The 18729-nt window shown below is 53.2% G+C and overlaps 1 protein-coding gene across 1 annotated transcript; it reads right to left on the bottom strand.

Moving 5' to 3' along the window:
- Positions 1-263: 263 nt before the first annotated feature.
- Positions 264-15324, bottom strand: LOC311512451 (ras-related protein Rab-11A-like). Its single transcript, XM_084613656.1, has 5 exons — positions 15185-15324; positions 4675-4870; positions 3732-3925; positions 2202-2282; positions 264-2073 (listed from the first exon to the last, which is right to left on the bottom strand). The coding sequence occupies exons 1-5, from the start codon at positions 15222-15224 to the stop codon at positions 1934-1936; spliced, it is 651 nt and encodes a 216-aa protein (XP_084469782.1). The 5' UTR covers positions 15225-15324; the 3' UTR covers positions 264-1933.
- Positions 15325-18729: the final 3405 nt, after the last annotated feature.

Here is an 18729-nt window from a genome sequence, read left to right as displayed (position 1 = left end):
AACTCCTCCTCCCCCAGATCATTTATGCTGGGGAGTCCATGCCACTGACCCCTAGAGGACAACAGCCTACTACCTCTGCCACTTAGAGTTATCCACTGGAGTAGGCGAGGCTCATGCTTTTAATGTGGAAGGTCCCAGGGTTCTGACCCCGCTGATGAGCCTGGTGGTGTGTGCTGAAGTCCCACACCCCATGACAGAGAGAGGGCGGCAACAGGGAAAGATGTTAGATATTTTATTTAAACTTTTTTTTTTTTAAACACACACACATTCAACAAAAAACAAGACACAGTCGAGAGCAGATGTTAAAAGGCTCCATCATATTTACACAGCTTGGGGGGGGGGGGGGGCGCCAGGTTCAGAGCTGCACACAATCCAACCACAGCAGACAAAGGAGGGGGAATAAGCCACCACCAATTACCCCCCTTCCTGCTCATCACTGGTTGTGGCCCCAGCAGACAGGCAAATGACCATGCAGACTCAACAGCTCAAACTCCCTTCTCAGCCCAGGACCCTCTGGGACAGCGCACTGAGGAAGTTTGCCCTGAAGTTCCCCATTCTTGGCTCAACCAGGACTCAGTTTCCAAGACTGGATCCAGACAAGGGCATGCAGGGGTTAGCACTGCTTAAACTAACCAGCAGCCCCGGCTTGCCCTTTTCTACACATAGAACTGAGCACAGCTGCGGCTACACCAAAGGCTGAGTGGGGCTAATCTCCGGGTGGGCGAGACCGCACGGGGCAATTTTAGTAGGATCAGTGCTGAAGAGAGCAAAGCTTTGGCTGCGGCAATGAAATGACACCACTTTAAGATTCCAAGCCGGCAGCTACACAGTTTAAAGCAGGGGCGGGGGCGGAAAGAGCATCAAGTTCTTCCTTTATCTCGAGTCCAAGGCTCTGCTCGGACAGCAAAGAATAGAGCCGGTTCTCCACTCCTGGCAGGAAACAGCCCCGCCTCTCGGGGGTGCCCTTGGCTCTCGGCATGTGACGGAGACATAGAGCTGGGTGAAGCCAATGGGAGTCGATGCTCAGACCCTCTGGAAATCCTGCTCTAGCCGGGGACCAAAACAGTCAGACATGGGTGCCCAAAACGGAGGCACCGCAAACCATGAGTCACTCGCCACGTCAGTGGTCAGCCTGCGCCTTCTCTTTGGGAAGCGACAAAAGGCCATGGATTCCTATCCCCTTGATACTGGAGTAAATCCGGAGTTAACGCCGCCAGAACTCAAATCTAACCTGACCCTGGAAGGACCAGAAAACTGTCAGCCAACCTGGGCTGGGCTCTTAGTGTTTCTCATGAGATCAGTGGGGCTCAGCCCCAGGGCTTTCAGCAGAGTCACTCTGGATTAAGACGGGTGTAACCGCACTCTGCTTCCAGCCCACCTCACCGCAGACAGAAGAGCTTGGTGATCCACAATAGACTCTCCCCAGTGTCCCAATCAGACCTGTCTAGCAAGCCTGCCTAGCAGCCACACCTGCAGGGTTGGGCTGTCAGGGCCCTTTGAGTCTTGTGTGAATGCACGCACACACACTAGGCCATTAGGGATCTTTAAAGAGGTCTTTTTTTTTTTTTAAAAAAAAAAAGGAGAGGCAGGGCCAAAGGGAAGATCCCCACAATATGTCTACTCCCATTAGAGTAGGCCCTATATAAACATACATCCAATAGCATGCGGGAAGGGAGGGGCATGATACCAGAGGAAATGATGATCTCAAATAGATAACACCCATCTCCCCAAGGAAACAGTGGTGGCCTAGTTATGTTTATATAGGAGTTACATTAAGTACAACAGTCCATGGGTTGCGGGAGGGAACAAGAGACAGGGAAACGACAGGATCTTATATAACACATGCTCCGACACCCCGCCCCCCTCACAGGGAAGCAGCCCCGGTGAGGGACAACAGCAGGGGTCTGCCTGCCTCTGGTGCCTCCCGTCAGCATCATATGTTCTGGCAGCAGGGAGCCTGTTTCCCCTCCTGGTGAGTGGGCAGGACTTTGACAGGGTCAATGGCCGTGCTGGACCCAAACTCCGGCTCCTGCTGCCCGGTCATCTGCCTCTGCGACACGATGCGGTAGATTTCTGCAGGCGGGAGAAAGAGCAACCCCAGGCGGTGAGGGGGAGTTCATGTTCATCCCTTCCCACCCTCCCCCCACAACATGGGCCACGGTTCCCACCCCACGGGAGCCAGGCGGCTGTGGGCCCCGTACCTGCCAGAATGCTGTGGAAGGCCGTCTCCACGTTGGTGGAGTCCAGGGCAGACGTCTCTATGAAGGACAGGCCATTCTTCTCTGCAAGGACAGGAAGCGGAGGGTTCAGACGGATGGACACACCTAGCAGAACTCCCAGGCCACTGGCAGTTCCCTTTACTTGGCCCGACAGAGCCCCCTTTAATCCAGCCCAGGTCCAGATCCCTTCAGGCCCACCCCCATGGCCCTTGCCTCAGCTCCCTCCCCAAACCCCGCACTGCAGTAACCAGCTGCTAGTGTGACAAGCCACCCTGCTGGGGATCAAACCGGGGACTTCCCAAGCCAACAGCAGCATGAGCCAGAACTTCCTAGCAGAGGGTATAACCATTCATCTCCTCCACGGGGCATAAGGGAGGGGAACCTGTGACACCCACTCACCGGGGGGTACCCTGCAATGTGCCCCTCTGCTCGATCCCCCTCTCAACAGACCCCATCCACCCACAGCTGACTCCTTTAACTGGCCTCTCTTAGAGGAACTGGTGCAACCCACAGCCCAGCAGACCCCATTGCTCATTGGCCAGGTCGGGCTGGAGATGGGACCATCCCGCTGGCTCCCCAGCTGGGGTATTCCCTCCACTCCCCCGGCCTCCAGTTCAGGCCAAGAGGTGAATCTAGCTCTGCCTCTGCCCTGGAGCCTGCCCCCCCGAACTGTGGCTGTCCAGAGCCCCCCGAGCGCCCAGTCACTGGAAGACAGTGCCCTCTGGACGCTCCCTCCATCCATGTCCGCGATGCTGGGCACATCCTTGGGTGAATGAGGTGCCCGCTGCTGATATACATGGACGGGGGTGCTGAGCAATCCGCATCCCTCCCCCCATGCCCTTCTCCCGACGTCCTCTGCTAATTCACCTCCATCTGCATTAGAGCAGCCCTGCCCCCTCGTCTGGGCTGTCAGCCCCCTCCAGACAACTGCTCCCCGACCCCCACTCATGCTGAGGAGCAGGGCTGGCCAGGCAGGCCCAGAGGCTGGGGTTTGGGAAAGTTTCTAGGGTGAAATATGGCATGAAAAGCCACAACCCAGACAGGCTGTGCTTCCCACCACGACCCGGGGCCCTCTCAGTGCTGCAGGGCAGCAATGGGGATGGAACTGGGGCCCCCCACATCCAGGCCCCAGGTGAGCTGAGGGAGAATCTCCATCACTGGCGAGGACCTATGACTCATGGTTATGCAGCACCAAGGCCACCCAGAAGAGGGCGGTGCCCTGGCTCACTCATGTGCCCCCCCCCCCCCCCCCCTTCAGCAATATTGAAAAGCAACACAAACCTTGCCAGGATTCCCATGCACGCCAGCCAGCTGCTACCCCCCGAGTATCACCCCCATCATTTAACCCTGCCCCACTAAACCCCAGCCCTGTCCCTTCCCGGGATGCCAGCCCTGTCTCTCTGCTCTGCATTCAATCCAGTGGGTAAAGCAAAGAGAAACAGGAGGGAACTCCAGCTCTGTTCTCTCCGCAGCCCTGGGGCAGCTCCCGGAGCGGGGGAGCCGTGCCCGTACCTGCAAAGCTCTTGGCCTCGTCGGTGGGCACGGCCCGGAGGTGCCGCAGGTCGCTCTTGTTGCCCACCAGCATGATCACGATGTTGGCGTCGGCGTGGTCCTGCAGCTCCTTCAGCCAGCGCTCAGCGTTCTCGTAGGTCAGGTACTTGGCGATGTCGTAGACCAGGAGGGCACCCACCGCACCCCGGTAATACCTGGGTGGGAGAAAGAGTGGCGGAGTTGTCCCGGGCGAGGCAGGAGGCACAGGGGGCCGGAGTGGAGCAGGTCAAGCTGGATCCAGCCCAGACAGGGGCTCATTCCAGCGTCACAGGGGGAGCTGCCGCCGTGCTGTGAAAATAGTGGTAGCCTGGGAGTCAGGAGTCCTGGGTTCTAGTCCCAGCTCCGGGGAGGGTAGTAGTGTCTAGCGGGTAGAGATTGGGGGGGGGGACTGGGGACTCCTGGGTTTTATTACCAGCTGTGCCCAAGGCGACATACCAAGCTGTGCCTCAGTGCACAATTAGCCTGCGTAACTCACTGCCACAAGATATCACTTTGAGGCCTTGTACCAGGCTGCTTTGCCCCTTTAAAGGCCAGCCAGCCCAGTTCAGTTATCACACACAGCTACCAGGGAAGGGAGGACGGGATTAGAAAATGCCAGCGAGTGGCTCAGTTGTGGAGGGAACTGCAGAGGAGACAGGAAGCAGCTGTATTGAAAGGAAGGGAGTGTCTTTTTCAGCAGAGAGTTAATGGGGGCTGGGAGCTGTGGCCCAAGCAGCAGCAGGTGCTGGCTGTTGTCTGAGACGGCATCCTGGACTATCTGAACCTTCGCTCCGATTCAGCCTGTCAATTTCTATGTTACTGGGTGTGTTAGACAGCGGTCGTGTTCCACCCCAGAAGTGGCTGCACTCTGAAGGGATGCACTGCCTGTGCAACCCAGGCTCTAGGGCAAAATGCTACTACTCACGCTGAAGTGATGGCGCGGTAACGCTCCTGACCCGCTGTGTCCCAGATCTGAGCCTTCACGGTCTTCTTGTCCACCTGGATGCTCCGGGTAGCGAACTCCACCCCGATGGTGCTCTTGCTCTCCAGGTTGAACTCATTGCGGGTGAAGCGCGAGAGGAGGTTGCTCTTCCCTACGCCGGAGTCCCCGATCAGCACCACTGAGAGGCACAAAGTGCAAGGTTAACAATTGGCCTAGGGCACAAGGGTGCTTGCAATCTTCAACTCTCACCTGAGATCGGCTGATGCAGAGTGAGTATTGTCCCCATTCTGCAGCTGGGAAAACTGAGGCACGGAGCAGCAATTTGGAGCACACTCTCAGGGCCTAGTCTACCCTGGCATTGGCCCTGAGCAGCTACACCAATGCAAACCCTTCCTGTAGGTTTTGCACCAGTGCAAACAGTAGCGGGCAGCAGCTTTGCCTGTCTACACTAGGGGCTCTGGCCACGTGGCTATCCTGCCGGATTAGCACCAAGCGCTCTCCGTCCCTGGCCCAGCAGCGCCAGCTCAGGCGAAAAGATTGAGAAACACTGGACTAGATGACCCCTTGTGGTACCTTCTAACCCTCTGGTTCTATGAAATGTGATCCCAGAGCAGGGGTGGGGGAGAAGCAGCCCCTGTTCTCGGATATTGGAACCAAACAACTTATGGCCATTTAAATAACACCACAGATACTCAACAGGCTTTAAACAGGTCTTTGGAAAATTCCTGCCCCAGAGCTGGAGAGATTGCAAAGGTTTCAATCTTCTGCCTCCTCCCCCCAATAAGACACACCCAAAGCAAGAAGTTAGCACCTGATGCAAATTTTGAGCCAGGGTTTGGGGTGGATGGAATCTGACGGCGCACTATAAGCAACAAGAGGAAGGAGGGTCTTGTGGCTAAGGTGCTGGGCTGGGATTTGGGAGACGTGGGTTCCATTCCCACTTTTGCCACTGATTCCCTGTGTGACCTTGGGTGAGTCACCTGGTCTCCCTGGGTCAGGTTCTGATTTATACCACAGAGCAGCGTGAAGGGACCTTACAGCAACTGGCCGTGTACAGTTACTTGCATGGTCACTTCACCCTGATGTGTAACTCCAACATTCTGACCTGGAGCAGCTACCATCCAGTCAGTGGCCTGCATGGAATGAGTTTGCTGGGCCTCAGTTCTTTCCGGACATGCATCAGAAACTGCTCTATCAATGGCATACACAGCCCCTGCCCTGAAGAGCTTACAGTCTAAACAGACAAGACAGATGGGGAAACTGAAGCACACAATAGAACAGGGACTTCCCCGAGGTCAGAGCCTGGACTAGAACCCAGGTCCCCTGAGTCCTAGATGTGTTCTAGCCACTAGGCCACACTGCCTCTTGAGGACGAAGGCCTCTCTTGCCACAGAGAATAGTGGCCTACTGCTGCTGCCAGCTAATGGAGTTGCTCCTTTATCTCAATTAGCAGAGAGGCCTGCACGCTTGGTGCTGAATGCCCAGAGGGTGGGTTACAAAAAGCATTTCCTACCAGTCCCAGCTTAGCCCTGTTCCTGGAGAACCCATGCATTAAAGTGCCTCAGTTAAACGAACAGTGGCGCCAGGGGTTTTCTCTCTGTGGTTTCCATATCAAGTTTGTTCAGTTTATGACTCAGCAGAGAATGATTTTTCCAACCACTGGCTCTGCAAACCCAGTTTGGGAGCAGAGACACAAAACTGCTCTGTCTCCCCCACAAACCAATGCTCCAAGGCAAAGCGGTGTGTGTGTGTTCATTCAATTAAACCCAAAGGGGGTGAATTCCAAACTGAACAAAGGAAAATACTTTTCTCCACACACACCTACAAGAGTTTTGAGCAGGGTTAAACAAGGATTCGACATTTGTACAGAGGGTTAGACAGGAAGATCCAGAGTTAGAAGATTGAAAGCTTTGGAAAGGACAGATATCTGAGAACTATGAACCAAGTTCTAGCTAAGGGATGGTGGTGGGGGATATCATCAGAAGCAGATTACAGTCATGGCAAAAATTCTTGCACTTCTCTCTGGCACTGGACACAGGACAGTCTCTAAAATGGTTATCTGGCTCCCGTTCTCTGAGCACCTCACAATCTCTAACATATTTCTCCTTACAACCCCCTTGTGAGGCAGGGAAGTGCTATTATCCCCATTGCATTGTATAGATGGGGAAACTGAGGGGCAGAGTGAGAACAAGTGACGTGCCCAGGGTCACACAACTGTGGCAAAGTAGGGAATTGAATGCTGGTCTCCCAAGTCCCAGGCTAACGCCGTAACCACCGGGCCATTCTTCCTCACTGGTCTAATCCACTCTAAATTACTATGTTCCCAAGAAAACCCATTTCGGGCTCCCTTTTATCCCCAGAAGTGCCAAGGTAGGTGACTGCTTGTTTGCCGAGTCAGAAGACCAGACTCCAAGCCTCAGGGAACAGCGAGAAAGTTTCATAAAAATTACTTTTTCTGATTAAAATCTCTTTAAATAAGCCCCAGATAACCAAGTAACACAGGGCCGGGGCGTGGGGAATCGCTTGACTGCAAGTGAACGGCAGCAATCTATGAAACCTACTGTCGTGTGAAATGAGTTGCTGTTATTAGCAAGGTCATTTGGAAGGCACAGAAGCATCATGAATGATTGCAATATTTTTTTAAAGGTAGGACGTAACTGGGAGAGGCTGGACTTTGGAAATCCAGAATCAGAAGTCTCCTGGTGTTAGATGGAGGCCAGGGAGGTGGCTGGTTTCTTGGCATATCAGGAGTGGGAATTGTACCTGGTGTGACAGCATCAGGCAGCAAAAATACAGACACAGGGGCCTGATTCTTATTCATGTTAAGGCCCCTTTGCACAGCTCTGGCCTTGCTCACTCAACCTGGGGGCCATTCACATCACTGGCAGCATAAAGGGACTTTAAAGTAAGAATCAGACCTCTAGATATCACCACCTAGCTCTCATCCAGCATGCAACGGAGGGTAGTATCACTATCCCCATTATACAGATGGGGAAACTGAGGCACAGCAGGGGTTTGACCTGCCTGTGGTCAACCAGGAGGTCAGTGGTAGAATTGGGAATATAACCCATGGTCTTCTGAATCTCAATCCAACGCTTTATCTACTAGGTCAGGCTGGCTCCCATAAGTAGAAGGAGTCATCTGAATATTTCAGATGAATTCAGAAGACTTTTCTTTCTGTTCTCAGCTCTGCCACCAGCTTGCTGGGTGATCTGGGCAAGTCCCTTCCTCCTGTGACTTGGGACAGAGCTGGCCAGAAAACAGATTTTCCATCCCGCAAAAAATTTCAAGACTTCAGGGGGGTGAGGGGGGAGGAGGAGTCCTTCCTGATTGAGAAGAAAGTATCAGAAATGTTTTTGGGCAAAACAAATTTCATTGCTCTTGTGACCCTTCATACTAAAAACGTACATTTCAAAATGAACAGTGCTTTTCAAATGACAAATCAAAACTTGCCACGCTGCTAGCGTGACATTTAGACATTTTCAACATGCCTTTTTAAACACAAGTGTCCAGGTTGATCGGATTTTGCCAAAACCTTCTGGTTTTGTTGAAACTGCATTTTCCAAGGGAAAACTGTTTCCAGGAAAGTTTTCCAAGGAGCTGTATCCAGGAAGTGACGAAGCCCGCACGCACACTTCAGAAGAGTGCAGTCACTCCAGACATGAAGACACTACAGGAATAAACCGGAGTCAGTGAGCTCTAGCAGGCCGCTCTGGGATTTGCCAATCAGCTTGCATCCACAGGAACGTACCACTTCCCCTTGCTTAACCGCGGGGCTTCCTCCAGTTGCTGGTACTGCTAGGGTAACAGGTGATTCTGCCAAAGGAAGTAATGCTCACGCCTTTCCTCTCTGCCTACTTGAAAGGCCTGAACAGATGGCTCTCTCCCCATGCTACAGGTGGGTCAAGTTGAGGAAAGGAGAGATGACGTGACCGACCTGGGACAGCAGACCCCACTATACATACCCCCGTAAGAGAGACCCTGCTTCTGAGAGCTTACAGTTTAAATAGACAAGGCAAAGTGTGTGTGGGGAAACTGAGGCACAGACAGGGGGACATGACTTGCCCAGCATCACCCAGCTGGTCAGTGGCAGAGCCAGGAATCTAATTCTCTCCTCCAGCCTCTCAGGCTATGTCTACACATAGGGCAGCATGCAGAGCACAGGCATGTAGCTACACACTGCAGGGAAAGGCTCTGGCAGGACACTGCGCTGCTAACAATGGCCGTGTAGATGTAGGAGGCACTGCCTGGGTGTGTACAGAGCTGGGTAGGACATATAACCTCGGGGTTCGAGTGTATTCGGCACTCTAGGGTACTCACCCAAGACATCTACATGGCTATTTATCCCCTTGCCAGCTGGGCCTGCAGCGTCCGTACTCGACACGCCAGTGTAAGCGTAGACATGCCCTCAGATGCATAGGACTTGGGATCGAGTTGGTCTTCTCATGAATTAGATATTCAGTGTCTTCTGCCAAGATGAATGGCAATGTAGGGTGCTTCCGTGGTTCCCATCACCGGAGCAACTGAGCAAGGGTGCCCCCAGAAATATTTCACGTGGCCCAGGGCTCCCCGCCCCCTTCTCCCAGCCAGCCTCCCCGTGCTTGTAGCCACTCTTGAGGTTGACGTGACGTGTGTACGGCTGTAGGCGCCATTGCAGGGGAGCACCTGGCACCTGAGCATCCCCTGGGAAGGAGGGAAATCGTTGCCTCCCCCACTGTACAGATCAGAGAGGTTGATTGAGAGATCTCTGGACGCCTGAGAGGAGGGTGAGTCTCCTACCATGCATAGCAGCTGCCCTCCAATACAGCGACAACCTCCCACAAGGCAGCACACCTGAAGGATACTGGGATGCCTACCCACAATGCAACATGTTTTGGCCAAGCCGAGCGGCACAAGCAGCCCAGTGTGAACCCCCAAAATAGCTGTGCTGATGGCCAACAAAACTATTCTCCAGTGCAACTGTCTAGTGCAGACCCAGCCTGTGCAACTTGACACACATGGAGTCCACGACACAGCAGGGAGTTGACCCTGTGTCTTCTCAGTGTTCGGCTAGGGTCTTAACCACAAGGCCATCCTTCCTGTCCTCATAAGCCTCTTTTAGCTGCCTCTATAACCATCACTTCCCCCAAATCATACCCATTTTGCTAGCTGTTTTCTTGAGTCCGCTCTGGCCCAAGGAGAGGTGGAACAGCATCTTGCCTGTGCCTTTCAGATGATTGTCCAGGTTTCGCACATCCCCTAAGCACCGAACGGCTCCAAGCGCCCCACTCTGGTTTCGTTTGCCGTATAACAAGTGCTCGGATCTAACTCTTGTTTCCCTCTAGCCCACGGGGGAGTACTGGGGATTGATGCTGCCATAATTTGTCACCGCCTAACTTCCTACCTGGTGACGGGAAAATGCATCACCGTGGTAAACCTCAGAAGATTGGGTGGGGAAAAGGAAAAAGCTCCAGGTCTGAATTCTTACTTATGGTTGGGTCTGGGCTGCACCAGGCTTTTTACCAGCATAGCTCTGTTGGTCGGAGGTCTGTAGGAGTGATCCTTGACAGACATACCTGTGCTGGCAGGTGTAGGTGTGTGTGTGTGTGTGTAAGAAGTGCAGCTGGAATAAGCTGTGCTGGTATAAATTGCATCCGTCTATGAGGACTTTGCCAGTATGGAGTGTATCTAAGAACTCAAGTCACTGGCTTTGTACCTTTGGATACATTGTGAAAAACAATTACTCTTACTCTGCACTTCTCTGGCCACCTTTCATGCAGAAAGCGTCTTACAAATGCATGAGACACAATTCCCCTGGGGAGCAGGGCCTGTTTCCCGGGTGGGGAAACCGAGGCACTAATGCCACTTTCCCAAGGTCACGTAGCCTGTCAGTGGCAGAGCTGGGAAGAGAATCCAGGAGGCCTGTGGTCTCTCTGCTCAAGGTCCCCATGCCGCTTACTTGCGGTAGCAAAGGAGACAGGCGAGAAGGCAGGATACAGGGGAAGAGTGAAGAGACTGAAAGGGGCGCATGAGTGTGATTTATCAGAATATGGCTGCAAGGAAAGAGTGCTGGGGCACATTAGCTCATTGTCCTCAGAGGTGAGGTGTGAGCAGTGTCCTGGGAGCCAGGAACTCAGAGCTGTAATCCCAGCACTGACATCCCCATGGTTGCAGGATACTGGCCTCTGTGCCTCTATTTCTCCATTGGTGAACCACGGATGATGATTCTAACCCCCAATTACAGCATGGGTTTAACTTATATTTGCAAAGTCGACTGAAATCAGAAAGGCCCATGTCAGTACTGCGAGTTAGTACGTTGCAAATGCGGTTATTAATATGACAAGCTTGGGAGTCCAGAAGGTAATCGAAAATAGCTTATAAGGTCACCTAGGAACTATGGTAAGCCCCAAGCTGTTCACGTGGCCATTTAGAATGTCACAGCAACTGTGGGAATAGACTCAGACCCCCTGGCACCTAAATCGAGGCCCTACCTTCTGACTTAAAGGAGAATCACCACTAGGTGTTAGCAGTATAGGGTCCATGACTTACAGCATTGTAGTTATGATTCCATCCAACACGCAGAGCACATGAAGAAGTGAAAGCACTGCAAAGCAGGCTATACATGAAAAAGGTATGTGGTCTAGGGAAGGATTCCTAGCCTTGAAAATAAGTGGTTATAGGTTCAAGTCCCACTTGATTATTTATAGAAAGGGGTAAAAATGCTCTGACTGGTGCTTTGCAGGAGACCGGAATAGTCCCTTCTGGCCTTAACCTCTGTGCAATCAGATTTTAATAACTTCCATTCTGCAGCCACCTTGCAAACCTGCAAAGAATTCACCCTGCCTTACCCTTCACTCTGCAGTGCCTTTTGCACTGAATATCACGTGTCCTTCAAAGTCTCAGTAGCAGGGACCGTGGATATCCTTGAGACTCCATTGGAGAGAACAATGGATACAGCCTTGAGCTTACAGGAGCACCAAGGAAGAAGTGGAGACAGAAGGATTTGAAGAAAGACTGAATTCACAGCCCCTTTGCATGGCCAGAACAATATAAGAATGGCCAGACTGGATCAGACCAATGGTCCATCTAGTCCAGTACCCTGGGTCAAACAGTGGCCAGTACCAGAGCTTCAGGGGGAGTGTACAGAACAGGGCAATTTTGGAGAGATTCACCTCGTGTTCCCCTCCCAGTTTCTGGCCCTCAGAGGTTTAGAGTGGCTGGATTATGGGATTGTGTCCTTGATCCTCTTAACTAATATCTTATTAGCTTATCTAGTTCTTTTTTGAACCCAGTTATGCTTTTGGGCATCACAATGTCCCATGGCAATGAGTTCCACAGGTTAATTGTGCATTGTGTGAAAAAGGACTTCCTCTTGTTTGTATTAAACCTGCTGCCTATTAATTTCATCAGTGAAAAACTGCCATAAATTGGGGAGAATGGGCCCAATTCTGATCTCACAGGCACTGATTTTAAAGCGTTGCAACTCCACTGATTGCAATGGAGTTATACTCGATCACCATGGGGGTAACCGAGATCGGACTCAGGTCTGATGTTTCCTGCCTGTGGAGCAACCTGCACAGAACTTGGAGGGAGGAGCAGAAGTTGCAGGAGGAAAGAGTTTGGAGGAGGTACCTGGAAGTCAGTCTGTGTACACATGGCTAGCATGCTAGCTGCAGCATTTGCGTGAACAGCTCTCCTAAGAAACAGTTTTAGAAACCTGGAGGCCTCTCATGTTATTACCCAGTGTGTGGTACCTGAAACAGACTCACAGTGGAGATTTAGTGCCTTATTCTTGTTTATATTCAGGCCCCATTTACAATCCTCTGGCAGCATAAAGGAGCCTTCAAGAGAGCAGTGATGACAATTGTACAGTAAGGTCCCTAGAGAGGAAGGATGTCCCAATGGTTAAGGACTTGAGAGACCTGGGTTCAATTCCCTGCTCTGACTCTGCGGGTGACCTTGGGAAAGTCATTTAGCCCCTCTGTGCGTCTGTTCCCCCTGTGGCACAATGGGGATAACAGCTCTGCCCTGCCTCACAGAGATGTTGTGAGGATAAATACCTTGAAGATGGTGAGATGCTTCAGTATTACTGGGATGGGGCCAGTTACATATCTTAGCCCCTGTTGCCAGCAGGGTGTAAAGGAGAATCAGGCCATAGATCTTGTCCACACCCAGGCTTAACTAACAGTGGGGCTGTTTTAAAGTCAACCAGTGAAAACCCTGGTTTATAGCAATTTAGCTCAAGTCGATTTCTTGCCTGTGAAGCTATTACATGCTGCCGCCTCCTATTGACAAGGAACCCACCTCAGATCCCCTTTACCTTCAATGGACCGGCATCTACAGAAGTGGGGCATCCCCAACTCTTTTACTAGCGATTGGGGTGAAGATTGAGTTCCATTGGATTTGTATGTTTCGGGTACTGCAAATACCGTAGGGTTTTAAATGCCAGGGTGCATGGAAGCCATGAAATGAGTCAATTAAGTGAAAATGAGCTGGGAAGGAGGCTCTCTTCATCAAAGCAGGGATTTTGTCACCCGCTATCTTATCATTTACACCAGTGTGAAATGCTACCATGTGGGAATGGCAGCATTTTGCCTCAGGGTAAAGTGACTCCATGTGAAGGTGTGGAGCAATGGAGATTCTGGTTTTATAGGAAACCACCTGAAAGGCACAAGCGGCTTGAGCCATTTATGGCCTTTCAGAGAAGTGCTTGGAAAGAGAAGTGACTCATCAGGAGCGGAGCATGATGACTTAATGCATCCTGGACTCGATTCATCAGTAGATGATATCTTGCCAGTTCAGCCTCTCCTTACCTCCCGACCCTTTCTCTGTCCTCATTCATCTGCGGCTGGCTACCACTAGATGATTGTTAAACGGACCTATGGCAGGCACGTGGAACTTCATGGCAACAATGGGGACACAACCCAGGTCCTCTAGCACAAGAGCCTGCCACCTGAGTGACAGGAAGATCCCCATCAGCTGGCAGCAGTAAATGGCCTATGACACAGAGTGGAGCAGTGCTAGTTCCATCCAGCAAAGGACAGTGGCACACATGCGATATCATGACAATGTGTTGAAAATCTACGCTCAAAGCCTTTTAAGTCCCCGTAGCCTTTGCTGGAACTTAAAGATAGAAGAAAAGCCAGTGAGTTGGCGGTCAGAGACACACACAACAGCAGCAGCAGCAGCAGCTAGTGCCTGGTATCCACGGATCTCAAAGCACTTTGCAAACATTAGTGCATTAACCTTGGCATCCCCGCGTGGGAAGTCAGTACAATTCCCATTGCACAAAAGGGGATGCTGAGGCACAGAGCGTTGCTGGGATTTGCCCAAGTCACCCAGGGGCTAGAGCTGGGAGTCGTAGAACCCAGGAGTCCTGACTCACAGCCCTGTGCTCCTGCCACAAGCCCTTCCCCTTCCCAATTGCAGCAGAGTTAGTGACATCACTTGGTTCAGTATTACTCACTTAAAGAAACCAGCATCACCTCTGTGCTTTGTGCACCAGGTCAGCTCAGAACAGGCTAGTGAAACCTGCTGGGTTCTGGGAGGGGCCCACGGTGCCGGGGCAGGCAGATACCAAGGGGATGGGCGCTGCTCAGACACTGGGGCTGCGTGGTGCAGGGGGAGGTTTATGTGGGTTGAACTGGGAGGCTGCATTGAGCAGACTGGGCCAGCAAGGGGTTTCCCCCTCATCACAGCCCAGCTGGGGCATCCCCCATTGATTTTCCCTCAGCCCTTTCACACACACTATCCATGCCCCACACCCAGGCCAGTAGCCAGGGTAGGGTAGCCAGAGAGAACCACAGGGGTTGTCAGTGTCCAGCAGCCTCCATAAAGTAAGCCACCCACCCACCCTGCTAGGACGCTCTCTGGGCCAGGGCGTCTTTCCATTATATATTTGTACATGCACCTAGAACGCCCTGTTTAGGCCACTAGCGTTATCCCAACACAGACAACCACCGCCGCCAACGTCCATCACTTCCCACCACCGGCCCCCTGCAATGCGCCTGGTCCTAAAGGACTCTTGCCTCAGTGAGCAGCCCTCTTCCCATCCCCCCACCCCCAGCATCCAAGCAGGTGCCATAAAGTCAAGGGGATGCCCCCCCCCACACACACCCGATTCTGGGTTCAGAGCAACCCATGCAGGTGGCTTTTTTCAAGTGGGATCATGGATGATAATTATTTGCATTGCAGTAGCGCTGGGAAGCCCCTGTCTTGGCCCAAGATCCCACGGCATTAGGTGCTGTACGAATACAGAACAAAATGACACTCCCTGCCCCGTAGGGCTTGCAATCTAAACATGGGCCATGGAAGGGGGATGGGGAAGACAGAGTTAGACCAGCAGGATCCAAACCCCAAGGGTAGCTAAGCCAGGGGGCTCTGGTTCCGGGCCATCTCCAAGAGCAGCCAAGACTGGTAATAACTCATCTCCCAGCCCAGGCTGGGCAGGTGCCTCCCAGGGATGGAAGCAGTGAAGCCCGGTTGCAAAGAAAGCCCCAGGAGGAAAAGTTACCTTTAAAGAGATAATCATACTCATCATCCTTGCCACGCATCCTGCCGCCCGCTCTCTAGGTGAGGCTTCCTCCCCGTGCACACCTGTGCTCTGGTCCCCCTGCCCCCAGACTCTAGCACGGCTGATCTCAGCACTCTGGGATTTCCTGGGCTGGGCCAGTGACCCCCCCCAGGGCAGGCCTCACCAAGCCTTCCCTGCACGCCCATTGGTCTGCTGCTCTCCGCCTCTCCTGCTCTGACTGGCCGGCGGGGCTGTCCCTCGCTGGTCAGGCTGGCAAGGTACTCACCTGGCACAGGTATGCAGGGTGGGGCTTGCATGATTTTTTTTTAAAGGAGCCATGTCTCTTTTTCCCTCTCTCTCTCGGGTGTGATGGGAGAGGGTCAGGAGGCAGATGAATGGGGTGGACAGAGCAGGGAGGCTGGCTCTCTTCCCTAGCTGGCAGCCTCTTTGAGGGAGAATTTGTAAAGCACACCCAGTGCCCGTCATATTCCTTTAACTCTTTGTCTTGAACACGCAGTCACATGGGGGGGAGAGATGGGGTGAGGGGGCTTTTGTGTGACTATGTTAATAAAATGACCTGCACACCACTGCCTCTGCTGGATGGAATCAGAACTGCTGGTCTGTGTGTCATAGACACTTCACTGCCCATGGCTCCTGAACTAGGAGGATCTTTGTTCTAGCTGCGATGGAGCAGCAAACGCACACGTGTGTGCTCAGACACATGCATACTCCCTCTCACTTGCACACTCACGTGCAGACACACACACATTTGTTCGTAGAATCACAGGGTTAGAAGGGACCACAAAGGTCAAGTAGTCTAACCCTCTGCCAAGACGCAGGGTTTGTATGTTCACTTGCATGCTCACACTCATGTTCACTCACTCACACACTTGTGTGATTGCATACACACTTGCTTTGCACACTTGTGCGGGTGCACTTGTACTCACTTGCACTCACACAGGTGCACACTCACATGCACACATGCATGCTCAATCATACTTGTGTGCATGCACACATCTGCATGCACACGTTTACACACATGCATTAATGCTTGTGCACACACACCCACCACGTGGCTCTCACCAAAGTTTTGGGTTTGTTCCAATTAGCCCCAAAAATTCAGCACAAAGCCGGGCTGAATCAAGCCACTGGGCTTGGAACGGTTCCATCAACAAGCTCTGACCCAGCTCCCCGGGGCTGGCTGGGAAGCAGGGCCCCAGCTCTTGTCTCCAGGAGCCTTGCAGCTAATCTGACCAGACTTTCAGGTTGCTGGCTCATCGTGGGCCCCTGAGGCTGGTGTCATTAGCCAAGGTCCCTGAACTCTAGGGAGGGGCTGATTGACATGGCTGCTCCCTGGGAGGTGGGTCTGTATGCAGTGAACTATGGTACAAACTCTGACCTCTCTCTGTCCCCCAGCCCCTATCCTGCCAAGTAAGCAGTTCAGCCCCCGCCCCCCACACCCCGTAGCAGACCAACACTAAGGAGCCCCCATGGGCGAGATACAGTCTCTCATCCCCCATCCCTTAGCGTAACCAGCTCCTCTTGGGCTGTTAACAGGGCTTGAACCCAGGACTTTCAGAGCTCAAAGCAGGGAGCTGCAGCCAACCTCTCAACTTCTTCCATGGACCAGACACTAGAGGGCGACAATGAGACGCCCTCAGGGCTCCATTAGTTGAGAACGGCGGATGACTTATCAACCGCTTCTTCACACTGGCCACTAGAGGGCAACAAAGAGGCAAACTCTGAGCTAGGACAGCCCTTGGGTACTTAGAGTCGGACCCCCTGTTACCCAGAGCTCTGGGGGAACACCCATGACTTTCCGTGTGGCTGACCAGCAGGCTTTGAAGTCTGAGCTTAGATTCCCCTGATGTGGAGTGCAGACTTCCAGGCCCTTTGGACCAGCTGCCTCTGTGCAAATCATGCCCTTGGCACCCCCTTTTTTCTCCTGGAGAGGGGTCCTCAGCGCGGGAATGGCCCTGCTCCCCAGCAGTGGCCTGGCAGGATGGCAGAACACTCTCCAGTCATGAGTGAAAGAAGTCTCCCAGCGCTGCAGGGAAGCGATCTCCATGGCCCTGTCGCACCAGGGATGCTGCTGGCTAGTTTAGGACAGGACATGAAGGACAGTGCTGTCTCCCGTTGAAATGGCAGGGGGCATTCTGAGGGGGCAGCGTTCTGTGGTTTGGATGGGGGCACTGGATGTTCAGGGCCTGGTTCTCCGTCCCCGCCAGGCTCTGCTGGAAGTGCAAAGGGGGCTTAGAGTGGGTCGAAACAGCCCCCAGAGAATCCCCCCTGTGCGAGCGGGCCTCCCCGTTCCATCTGAGTCAGGCCAGCGTCTGGAAGCGACACGGGGCACGACCCGCATTGCTTGCCCGAGCCAGCTGGACCCTGGGACTGCAGGGGGCCAAGGGAAAGCACCAGCAGCGTGGTGCGGGCGTGTAGAGAGAGAGGGAAAGGAGGCGTGAAATCCTGAGGTCAGTTGTAAAACTCCCATTGACTTCAGTGGAGTCAGCATTTCATCCTCTGTGTGTGCGCGTATGCATGTCTGTGTGTGTTTGGGCATGCGTGTGTGGCCGCGTCATACTCTGGAAGGACCCCCTCGAGGGGTGAATTGGCCGCTCAGTCTCCATGGCCCAGTCTGATCTCAGCTTCCCAGCTGAAATGACCAGTAAAGCGCTAAGTCATGCCAACGGGGGGGCCAGTTATTGTCATGTGGACGCTGTCTGGTGGACCCTAGACAAGGGGACTGATTTGCCTGGGCTGGGGCTTGGCCTGTGATGGCTAATACTGAAGCCCAGCTACCGCTCCAGTTCCCAAACGCTTGGCCCTCTGCTTGCCATGCTCTGCACTCCTAAACTCTCGCTGTCCCCTCTGAGGGCACTGCAGAGTGGGGGGCCCAGGGCTAGCCAGCCGTTGTCCAAGGCCTGGCTTCTTTAAGAACAGATGTTCAGAAAGGCTCAGCAGACCAAGCTTGGACCAGGGGCCAGCGACAGGTCACTACCTCCAGTCCTGAGCATTATCAGGGCCTGCTGTTCACTCTGCCAAGAGAGATTAAAGTCAGGGGAGGTCTGCAGGTAGGGGGTCTGGAACCAGGTGAGAAACTGAGGCAGGGTAACTGCTATGCTGAGGCCCGGCCAGCCCTCTGGGACTGACCGTGCTGCCCTCCCTTTAAACTCGGATGATTCCGTGTGTGATCTTTGCAGCTGGGCCCTCGCTCTTGTAACGAGGCCTCGGGCTGACTCAGATCTCATCGCGAGCAGCTGTGGGGTAGGTCTGCTGAGACCGATGGAGTGATGCTGATAGACACCACCTGAAGATCGGCCCCACACCCCACAGCCCTGAGGGAGCTAATACAGCGAAGGGAAAGCAGCTGAATTCTTCTCCCAGCCAGGGTGAGAGTCACCTCTCTGCAGCTGCACAAGGACAAGGCCCGGCTTTGAGTCTATTTAGTTGGAGGGTTTAGTCGGGGTTGGGCTTTGCCCTAGACGAATTACCCAAACCGTCAGCGGAGATCAGCTCTTGCTCCCCTTCAGCCCATGGGCAGAGTT

This window comes from Lepidochelys olivacea (assembly GCF_965140295.1).
Source record: "Lepidochelys olivacea isolate rLepOli2 genome assembly, chromosome: 24".
In the NCBI taxonomy this organism is placed as follows: domain Eukaryota; kingdom Metazoa; phylum Chordata; order Testudines; family Cheloniidae; genus Lepidochelys; species Lepidochelys olivacea.
Note: the sequence above shows the minus strand (reverse complement) of the source record. Positions and strands in the feature narration are given on the sequence as shown.